General features: G+C 40.7%; 1 protein-coding gene across 1 annotated transcript; it reads left to right on the top strand.

The window, feature by feature from the left end:
- The first annotated feature begins 2,373 nt into the window (after nt 1-2,373).
- Nucleotides 2,374-9,838, top strand: LOC101770347 (ankyrin repeat, PH and SEC7 domain containing protein secG). Its single transcript, XM_004954883.3, has 12 exons — nt 2,374-2,485; nt 2,576-2,647; nt 2,764-2,934; nt 4,405-4,536; nt 5,246-5,385; nt 5,515-5,601; nt 6,059-6,181; nt 7,411-7,560; nt 8,061-8,162; nt 8,902-9,075; nt 9,165-9,244; nt 9,480-9,838. The coding sequence occupies exons 1-12, from the start codon at nt 2,464-2,466 to the stop codon at nt 9,520-9,522; spliced, it is 1,296 nt and encodes a 431-aa protein (XP_004954940.3). The 5' UTR covers nt 2,374-2,463; the 3' UTR covers nt 9,523-9,838.
- The last annotated feature ends 1,574 nt before the right edge of the window (nt 9,839-11,412 follow it).

The raw sequence follows: 11,412 nt of genomic DNA, 5'->3' as shown, positions 1-11,412 counted from the left end.
CATGCAAAGATACATAGCAAAATATCCAAAGCAGAAGTGCAGCATATCTTCCTTTCTTCATGGATGTCTTCATCTTGACTTCGTGGGAAATCTGGAAAATGCGAAATGCCATCATCTTCAGCATAGCAAGACCAAGTGTGATCCGTTGGACTGTAAAGTTCAAGGAGCGGGCTCTTCTCCAAGTTATTCATTTTAGGGAAGATCGTAGAGTTCTTTTTTTTTTGCAATGGCTTAACTCAGTATTGTAATTTTCCTTTCATCTCCTTTTGCTCTCCCTACCCCTCTCACTCTGTAAGTATGTCCCTGTCTCTAACTAAACTCTTTTAACCCCCCAACCATAATAGAAAACTGAACCCCACAGTTTGCCCTTCAAAAAAAATAGCACGACGTGGCTCGCAATTTAAGTACCGCTTGTTGTCACAAACCGGTACTAAATGGCGTATTTAGTACGGTTGAGCTGACCAGTTCTAAATGGTGTGGCATTTAGTATCGAACTAACGGTACCGGGCGAGCGCCCAGTACTAAAGGGGGGTTGCTGACCGGTACTAGAGGTCAAGCATCCAGTAGTGAAAATCCTTTCCCACTAGGAAAAAAACGCATGGTTTATAACTGCACATACCATCGGCGACAAACTGAGTGTCAGTTTATAAAATTTCTTATGGTAGGACCTGCTTACTCAGATTCGAGCCCTCGACTCCGCATAGGTGTTCGCATTTTCCTGAATTTATTTCAGAATTTAACTAGTGTTGTTCTTTCGGTGATAGGTGACGTGCTCGTCGATTCGTCAATCTTGAAATCTGTTGGCTCAGTCCTCGGAAGTGCTCATAAGGATAGGGGTGTGCGCATGTATTCATAAGGGTGAATGTGCATGTGTGTATGTGAACATCTGTGTCTGTACTATGTTCGAAAAAATATACATACCATCGACTCTATATATATTCAGTGCGAAGCGACAACACTGTAGATTGGTGGCGAGGATGACATTTTCTTGGTGGAGCTGCATATATGGATCTCTAGATTTTTCTCAAATTCTTAGTTTGAATTTAGTTATAGTGTATATCACATCAAATCTAGGTTCATAATTCTGAATTTTACATACATAATTAAGATAGTTAATTGAACTGCAACTTAATGGAAACTTACATTACGTTTAGATATATCTTGGGATACTTATGAGATCGTTCTATCTTGTGCAAGTGCTATGCAGAATTTGGGTTGCGGGGTTGTGTTCCATCAACCCACCTCATTTCCCGACTAGTACAACACTCGGAAACGTTTGGAAGTTAATTTTAGCCTTGCTATTTGGTGGCTCACCAATATTTAGCTAAGTACTCCCTTTGTTTCAAATTACAATAGGATATTTTAGCTTTTCAAGGTACATAAATTTTACTATATATCTAGACATAATATATATCTAATTGCATAGTAAAAATTATGTACGTAGAAAAATCAAAATGACCTTCAATTTGAAACCGAGGGAGTAGTAGATTAAAAAAAGAGAATACATATATTTTCCTTTAATTGCAAAAGTATTGAATCAACAAAAAAATAGTCTCAGTAAATATATTAAAAGTAGAGTCACCAAGAAAATATGGATCCAATATTTCTCGTAAAAAAAGTTGAATCAACATATCTAACCTACAAAAGTTGGAGTCAAGAAAAGTTATGTATATGAAAAAGTATATAGATTTTGCTATATATCTAAGTACATCGTAAAAGTTATGTATATAGAAAAGTCAAAATGACATATAATTTGAAATTAGTAGATTAAAAAAGAGAGTATACATTTTCCTTTAATTGCAAAAGTATTGAATCACTAAAAAATAGTCTCTGTAAATATATAAAGAAGTAGAGTCATGAAGAAAATATTGATCCAATATTTCTTGTAAAAATAGTTGAATCAACAAATCTGACCTAGAACAGTTGGAGCCAAGATTTTTTTAAATAAAAAAGTTAATCAGCAAATGTTCAATCAATATTTCCTGTAAAAAGTTGGATCCAATTCGTCAAGTAGAAAACATCGATCGAGTAGAAAAATAGACGTACTAGTAGGAATAGACATATTAAAAGGGAAAGATGTGGAAAATTGTAGTAATCCAAAAGGAAAGGGAGTATCGCCAAATGGCAAAATTCGAAAGTTGGAACTCTCCGCTTTGTTTTTTTCACGTTGTAAAGGTAATATTTTCTCGTGCAGGAGTATGAGTTATCGGTTCCATTGCGGAAGGAGGCGAAGCAAAACTGCGGAGCCGACGACCCTTCGCTTCGTTCGTGTCGTGTACGCTTACCATTTTCCTCCCACCTCCGGCCGACGCGGCGTCGTCACCCACTTGCTTGATTGCTTCCCCTCCCCAAGACCCCAACCACTCCCCACGGCCCACCTGCACGTCCTGCCTCTGCTCCCCGACTCCCCGTCCTCGCTCCAAAACTCTACCAAGCACCAACCGCCGCCGATCACCGCCAGCCATGGCGCCGCCACCTACCAGCGGTAAGGGACCCTCGAACCCTAGCCCCCCTCACCCGCCGAACCGCGGGCTACCCCTACCCCCTAACCCCAATCCCTCGCCTCCACCTGCAGGTGCAGGTCCCGCCTCGCTGCGGCGGCGGCTCTTCGAGGCGGCGGGCGACGGCGACCTCCAGCTCTTCAAGAGTACGTGCACGCGGCGCGCTCCGCCTCTGGATTTCCCCCCCTTGCTGAGTTTCTGGTCGGGCTCTGATTTGGAGGGGTTTTGGATTTTGGTTTTCGTCCGTGCCTTCCGCATGCAGGGACCGCGACCGCGCTGGACGCCGGAAAGGGCCGCATCAGGGAGGCCGTCGAGGCCGTGACGAGCCGCGGTGCCGGGGTTCTGCACGCCGCCGCGGGCAGCGGGAGGATGTCCATGTGCGCGTACCTCGTCGAGGAGCTCCTCGTGGACGTCAACGCGACCGATGATTCAGGTGGTTTCTTCGTCTCGTCTCCCTCCCCGTACTTGCGCAAAAGCAGAATCCAAGCTTCTCGTAGCAATACGATCTCGTCTGTAGAGTCTAGACCACGGATTGGTGGCACTATTGGCTTGTGATGGAAGTTTGCTGAGGTGATATTGCAAAGGCGCCGCATTTTCAGTAGAAGTTGGTTTCATTCATCCTATGTGTAATGTGATTTGATGTGATGAATCAGCTCTTTGGTCGTCTCCTTACTTAATGCCAAGAAATGTGATTGTAGACTTTCATGAACTTGAGACTGGCTATCTGAATTGGTTGTGTTTTGCCTGGTCTGCTTGATGCGAGTTCGAGCGAAGTTACGCTTCTGTCAATGTGGTGTCCATATGTCTAGTTTTTGGCACAGTCTACAACTATCATTGGAGATGGTTTGTAGATTAACCTCGTAGGCCTAGGCTGTAAAGAACTTTATGTAAACTGAGATTATATGCTCCAGTTAACTCATAACTTTGGTGTCCTCTGGTTCCTTTGCATTTGGTGTCGCAATCGGGAAAGTAATATCAACTCAATACAGAAATAGTATGCATGTTTACCCCTTGATTTAGCTTATTCTTTTGGATAGATTTAAGGCTAACTTGGCATTTGGTCCACTCTTCGAAGGATATATCAAATTACCTTTCAGACAGAATTGCATCAGTAAAAGAGTGCTGGTGCATGCAACTTCCATCTACTTTTAACCTTGAAAATTCTGTCAACTATCCCATGCAGCAGTTTGCTTTCCGTGGAAAACGTTTAGCTTCTACTTGTTCGTCTACCCCTTTAAATAGCCATCTCTTCAGTTTGGCAGGAATCTGAAATTCTTTTCATCACCAATTTATCCATTATATCTTTCTCAATCTTTGTAAGAGTATCTGGGATTTGAACAAGCATCAGTGTTTGATTGGTTTGTATTCTTAGAAAAACGTCTCACACTATGGTGCTCAACATAAACATGCACATATTGAAGTTGAATCATGCTTTCTTAGGGAAGCATCTCATGTTATGGTACTTGACACAAACATGCACATGTTGAAGTTGAATCATATGATGTGACACTTATTTCATTATGTGCACATAGGAACTGTTAATTAGACCAGTTTCCTTAATTCTCAGTAATATTTGTATTGATCTTTTGATGCTGTCCAGCTGTTCATTGAGTTCTGAGGCTCAATTAAATCGAAAGTCTTAGTGCCACATGCCAAGATGTGTTCATGTCATGTATGATACTTTTAAAGGCACCTAAATGCCATCCTCTTTAGTTTTGAATGTGCTAGTGAATGTGGAAAATTTCTATGCATATTTTGGAAACAGATGCATGTTTAGATCGCAAAACCTATCTATGGATTTTCTTTTGTTACTTGTATGAATTTCTATTTGGAATCGTAGTAATCTATTATTCTTGTATGAGTCTCTTATTTAGTATCCTACCACTTTTGATCTTTCCTGTAGGAGATACACCTCTGGCCTATGCAGTTCGTAGTGGCACTTTGGACATTGTACAGTATCTTCTTGATCATGATGCTAATCCAGATAAGCCTAATGGAAAAGGATCTACCGCTCTCCATTTAGCTGCTGCAGGAGGTCTCTCCCTATGCAACTTATCTTTTTTCGTCCGCGTGCATGACACTGTGTCTTAAAATATTTAGTTTATGTGTTTGGAGTGATGTAATGAAATTTAATCCAGATCATGTCAGTGTTATAGGTAATAAGGAAATGGCCCGCGTCTTTATGTCATGCTCGTGGATAGTTATTAGTTATTACAGTGTCATCCAAGCATTTAAAGAGCTTTAGTGATGAATTAGTTGTTTAATCGCTGCCTTTAAATCTTAAAAATGCCGTTATGAAGATGGACGTGTCATGAAATTTGTATTCTTCATCTATCAAAATGTCACCTGCACTGACATGGATCAGATGTTTGTAAAATTCAATTATTAACTTCTTTGTCCTGTTCATGCAGCATTAGTTATTTCTTGAGTTACTTCCTAGGGTATCCGGATACATTTCTAGATCTGATGATGAACTTGAAAACATATATATATATATATTATATATATATATATATTCTTTTCACTAAAATTGTGGGGAGCAGTACATGAAAAACACATTAACGTGAACCTCTTAACATTGGAGGTGGACTCATCCAGCATGAGCCCCAATTTTTCAGGACAACTTAATGCTTTATTTGAACACACAATTTGATGTAGATTCTCTCTCTACCCATTCGACTTATTACAATATATGATCCAAGTAAATAACTAACAAAATTCTGTATTATATTTTTGCGATTCAGGAAATTGTGATATAGTAAAAGCATTACTCTCAAACGGGGCCAATGTTGACTCGTTTTGTGATACTGGAACACCATTGCATATGGCTGCTTTCTTTAAGCAGGATGGTGCTATGAAGATTTTGTTGGACCGCGGTGCAGATGTACGCAATATGCCTGTCTACCTTTCTTCTTAGATTAACAAGATCCACTTTACTGATTACAATTTAGAAGAATATACTTCTGCCAGCTTATTATGTAAGGGCACTGATTTTTTCAATCTTTCTTGTCAGTGTAACAAGGTATTTAACACTGTATGCACTCCTCTTTTTGTGTCTCTCACTGCTGGCTCGCTCAAGTGTGTGAAACTTTTGATCAAGGTATGGCCCACTAATCTCATGCCAAATTGAATTTTTTTTAGGGCAGTTAAATTGAAATCTTTTGGATACTTGGTAAGATATCTGAGATGAACTCCCATTTCAAAACTTGGTATTGCTTCATTTCTTTCATTCTTTCCTCACATTTGAGCCCTTTTCATGTGAATTAATGAAAAGTATAGAATAAATGCATACCCTTATTAAGTTGTGTTTCTTGCTACCTTGGTGAATATTTTTGTCTTTAAACCATTGATCTTTAATATTAGTAACAAGCTAGCGAAGATGTATAGTCTTGTAAATCTACCATGCACTGAAGTGGAAGGGGAGTTTAGGTAAAATTAGTGATGCTCTTCTGTTCCTATTACCACAGATAACCAAAAAAAAATCACTCCTTAAATATCTCATAGAAAAGGAAGGAGTGCAAATTCTCATATGCTTATTGCCACCTTTTATGTGTTAGGCTGGTGCTGACGTGAAGGGTGTTGGTTCTGTAACTCCCTTAATAACTGCGGTCAGCAATGGCTTAACTGACTTCTACAATTGCTTACTGGAGGCTGGTGCAGATCCTGATGTTCGTGATGATGTAAGTTTTTACTTTTCACTTTTCCACTAAATACATGTTTTTTTCACACCATCAAGTGGTTATTCACGCATGGGAAATTATGAAAACTAACCTCTGTGAAACTATGATTTTTGCTAATGCTAAGAAGCAAAACTTAGCAATCTAGTTTTTTTTGTTTCCCGTCAAAGCCAACCCATAAAGTCCTTAAACATTCCAAATTAAATTTGTGGAAATTGTCCTTAGTGACCATGAACTTGTATCTCAGATGCACAACCAGTTAATATGCCATCGCACTGAACTGGTGTTGTGGTTATAGTGCAAACCATGCAGATATTGATGTGTTATGGTAACAAATATCTATTTAATTCTCTTTGTTGGTTTAGTTTACAAGTAATATGAATCTTTGCACGATATTGATGACTCGATGCCCCAGTTAAATAGATGGTTCATGTTGATATGATTTTTTTAGTCAAAACTAAAAAGATTATTCTCATGGGTGTGAAGTCTAGAAATGCTTACAAATTGCAATTGAATAATCATATATATGACTAACAACAGCTTTATGATTATTTCTTATGATGTACTTATAAGGTTTGATGAATAAAATGCAATAAAATTGTGTTTTTGTGTTATGTACATCGCTGTCCATCAAAATGTTAAATTTTTGTCTGGGTGAATCATATTGCTGTTGTGAAATTTAGATAATTTACATTATGGCATTTTGCTTATACTGGAGAACCTTTTCATTATGTATTTAATTGGATTTTTCTGAATTTTTACCAGAGAACCACTGCTTTTCAATCTCAGAGCAAAGTTTGGTTCTAACGTTGTGGTTGGCTTAGTTGTGCTTTCTATCATAACCTAGGATTCCTTGGCTGGTCTGAGGAAAGAATAGAACATTAATGCGTATTATGAGAAGTACAAGAGGTAGAGTGAACCAGTGGAGTTCAATTATTTGATGTTTCCTCTTCAACTCCAGACATTCAGTTGTTGCAATGATAAATGAGTTCCTTTTCAATTCTTTAAGGCTTCCCTAGTGAGGTTCAAGCCAGATATTTTATGTAATTGTTACTACTGTAAGATGTAGCTGTATTCAAATTGTAGGTGTTCTTTATCTTTTTCCTGTTCTTGTTTGAACTGTAGTGCTAAATTCACTATCGTCAGTCATCACAGACCTTGTGTTCGTTGCTCTTTTGCCTTGGATTTCTGTGAATGGTTCTGTAAATTTAACGTTCGTTTTTGCTTAACAGTTTGGTCACCTTCCAATTGAAATAGCTGCATATGAGAACAGAAGGAAAGATGTCGAGATTCTACTTCCAGTAACTTCTCGTGTTCCATATGTGCGGGATTGGAGCGTTGAGGGGATAATCAGTTATGTGAAATCAATGCCATCTGTGAAGGTATTGCAATTTAAGTTCCTTTTTGTTGTTCTGTGTTAATGTTAGTGGTAGAGTGATTTCTATTCTATTGTTTCTTCAATACATGTCCTAAATATAAAAGTGGGGAACTCAAAACATGTGTATTCATTAATCCCCCCACCCCCGCGCGCGGGCACGCGCTCGAAACGAAACAATGTGAAGTTTAGTTGCGTGTGTAAAATAGGTAACTCATTATGTAATTGTACAGATGTGAAGTGAGTCTATAAGACGGTCTTCTTGTGTCCTTCTCAAGTACTACTCCCTCCGTCCCAAATTATAGGTCGATTTGGCTTTTTTAGATTCATAGACTTTATTATGCACTTAGATATACCCTATGTCTAGATGCATAATAATATCTATGCATCTAGAAAAGCCAAAATGACTTATAATTTGGGACGGAGGGAGTAGTACCTAATGTAACTCTATCCTCCTTTGTACACGTCATCATTCTTTGTACCAAATGATTTATTTTGCTGTTTCAGGATGACCCCATGTACAAAATGAAACCAGATGATCTCAAGTTAGAAGGAAACAAGGCTTACAAGAGAAAGGATTATGCTACTGCTGCAAAGCTCTACTCTATGGTATTATTGAGCCATCTCTCTTAGCCTACACTTAATTTGCTGTTTTGTAATATCTAAATTGACAGTTGGTATGGTTCGTACTCTTTTCAGTCCGTTATAAGATTTTATTAATATGAAAATTTGTTTGTTTTCGCTTTTTTGCTCTTTTGCTGTTTAAACTTTATTTCGGTCATTTCACATTTATGTGTAGGAAGTTAATGAAGCTACTTCCTGCATTTGATGTTAGTGGAAACAATTGATGTTGTGATAAATCACGAATGCTACAAGTTTTCTGCATTTGCATTATGGGATTCTTTTGCCAATCTTAAAACTTCTACAAAACTTCACTAGAATATTACTCTGTAGGTTGACTACAAAATACTCCATCCGTTGCAAAATGTAGGTCGTTTTGGCTTTTCTAGATAGATAGATTTTGTTATGCACCTAAATATAGTATTATGCCAAAACGACCTACATTTTGAAATAGAGGGAGTAACAGTTATAACTGTGGCATCAAAGACTATATATGTTAAGAAAACATCAACATGTATCTCATTTTATTGGATTGGATACAAGGAGTAAAGCTCCTTTTTTGGATGTATATGTCTTTAACTTCTGTATCCTAATTTGATGCCTCGGGTTGAGGGTCTAGTTTACCACCCTAACTCTAGCAAAATGAGCTGCCATACCAAATTTGTGCACTTGCTCGAGAGAAGTGTAGGCAACAAGAACTAAATTCGGTAATTTTGTTTAAATGCAGGCAGCAGATCAGTGCCCTGATGATGACTCAACCTTGTACTCAAATAGGTGCCTTTGCTGGCTGAAGATGGGTCTAGGGGACCAGGCATTGAGTGATTCTGGAATTTGCAGGATGCAGCGCCCTGGCTGGGCAAAGGCTTGCTACCTGCAAGGAGCTGCTCGGATGCTACTTAAGGTGAGATGACATGTATCATTTTCTGTTACTCTTTCATTTTGCTGCGCCAAATCCTTTTTCTAGTGATGCAGCAACTCTTCTGTCTTCAGGACTATGAAAAGGCATGCGATGCATTTCTTGATGGTCTCAAACTGGACCCAGCAAATGTTGAGATTGACAAAGCATTATGGTATTGTACTCACCCCTTTCTTTGTCAGGAAACATAGTTTGCAAGGATAATGCTGACTTCCATACCCCATATTGTATTTATAAATCTCCTATATTTCATCACATCGAAACACATACATGATGACTTAGCCAGTGAATTAGATAATTGTGTTATTTAAACTCCAGAGCATCATTTACGCTTGTCATGTGCTTCTGCATTTAAGATGCTCTAGTAATTGCTGTAATCTTTTATGCAGTGAGGCCATCAACTGCTTGAAGACATCTGACGCAACCAAGTAATTGTCAGAATTCTCTTTCGCCAAGGGGACAGTAGTCCAGAACTTCCACTATTACTGGTTCCTCATCAACGTGTAAATCGATGTTGAGTTTAAGACACCCCTCTGGTCTTACATATATGGGTTCGTTTTGCCAGCTCGCCAACTAGGTCATGAAGAAATGCTCTTCAACCCAGTCTCTTGTTTGTGCGTGGCAGTGTTATGTTATGTTGCCTAGAAATGCTCGCCTTGTAGGTCTCGTAAGTCATATCACTGCGGCCCTTCCTCTCTCTCTTTATTAGGCCCTGTTTGGAAAAAAATGTGCTAAAGTTTAACACTCCACTTTTAGCATCTTTTAGCACTTGGACTCCCAAACAGGTGTGCTAAAAGATGAGCGCTAAAGTTTAGCACACCCATTTTCATTAGCACACTCAAGGGGTGCTAAAGGGTGTTAAACCTGCTAAAAGTGATCCCCCGTCCATATTTTCCCTGTTTGCTCCCCTTTCTCTCTCCTCCGATGCTCCTCTTCTTCCTCCCGCAACGTGTGTCTCCTGCAGCCGCCCCTCTCGCATCTTTCCTCCTGCAGCCGCATCTCCAGCCACCATCTCCTCCCGTCGGCCATCCATCCTGCCTCCATCCTAGTCCTACCGGTCATCCCTATCCCATCGCAGTCAGCTCCTCCCATCGGTCCTCCCCTCCCTCCGGTCCTTCGCGTCACGCTGCCAATCCCTTCCACCGGTCATCCCCTCACTCCCGCCCGTCCTCCCCTTCCGTCGCCATCCCTGCCCGCAGATCCTCCCTTCCCACCACGCCTTCGTCTGCTCCCCACGCCGCCCCCTAGATCCACGACCTCCTCGGCCCCAGGCGTTCGCCACCGTGCTCCCAATCTTTTCGCCCGGTGATCATGGATGGCCATAGCGACGATGGGTTGCAGGAGTTCTTCTCCCAGCCGGATCCACAATTCCCCCTCCCCCGGCGGCTTTGATTTCTTCTCGTAGCCGGAATCTTCCCGAGCTCCCCGTGAGGGCATGCAGGCCCTGGACCTCAACTCGCAGGAGGAGGACTTCCCCGATCTTAACTCCTACTCTGAATTCCTTCGCGGACACGGAGTACCCCGAGGCCGCGAAAGCCGTACCCTCAGCTTACGCGTGTCTCGCAATGGAGGACGAGGTGGTGGCGGTAGCAGATGTGCCGGCGGTAGCACAGGAGGTGACGGCGATAGAGGAGCTAGCAGCAACAGTGGGGGTGCAGGGCGTGCAACGAGGTCTTTGTTCTTAGGTTCCTTGCCCGAAGGTGGTATCAGTAGCGGAGGTGGTGGCGGAGGACGTGGCGGTGGCCGCGGATCTCGTCCACGAACAACCAGTGCTGGTGCTGCAATGGCCTTTAAGGGAGATAATGTGGTTGATATTGATGAAGAAAACGGCAACGATGGTGCAAAAGCTGTGGAAGTTATCTTCCCCGGCTCCAAGGTATTCGGTTGCACCCATCCTCTTCTTCATTGTTACGCAATTTTGATGTGGTATATATGTGAAATATGTGTGCTGCATGGATGGTGATAGTTCTCAGGACCAATACATTGTTTTATGTGATACTGAGTAAGCTGTTAAGTCAAGTAGCAGGTAGTTTTGTTTGAGTTCAATTGCACAACTTGTTTAATTTCTATGACCCATTAACCAGTACACCAGCCATGGATTCCTAATTACTGGTAGATGAGTCAGAGTCCTACCAATTGTGCAATGTGTGCCTGATTTACTTCCAGTGCTGATTTGAGAATGTGTCTTGCATGTTCTTACTAGATAAAAAGTGACAAAGCATAATTGATAGAAAGAAATATTGGTTTGTTCTGTGATTTGTGCGTAGAGCAAATGAGATCAGGAAACTGTCACAAAGGTACCATGTTTGTAAGAGGTTATAA

Source organism: Setaria italica, chromosome I (assembly GCF_000263155.2).
Source record: "Setaria italica strain Yugu1 chromosome I, Setaria_italica_v2.0, whole genome shotgun sequence".
NCBI lineage: Eukaryota > Viridiplantae > Streptophyta > Magnoliopsida > Poales > Poaceae > Setaria > Setaria italica.
The sequence above is the reverse complement of the archived record's forward strand: the minus strand, read 5'-3'. Positions and strand labels throughout refer to the sequence as shown.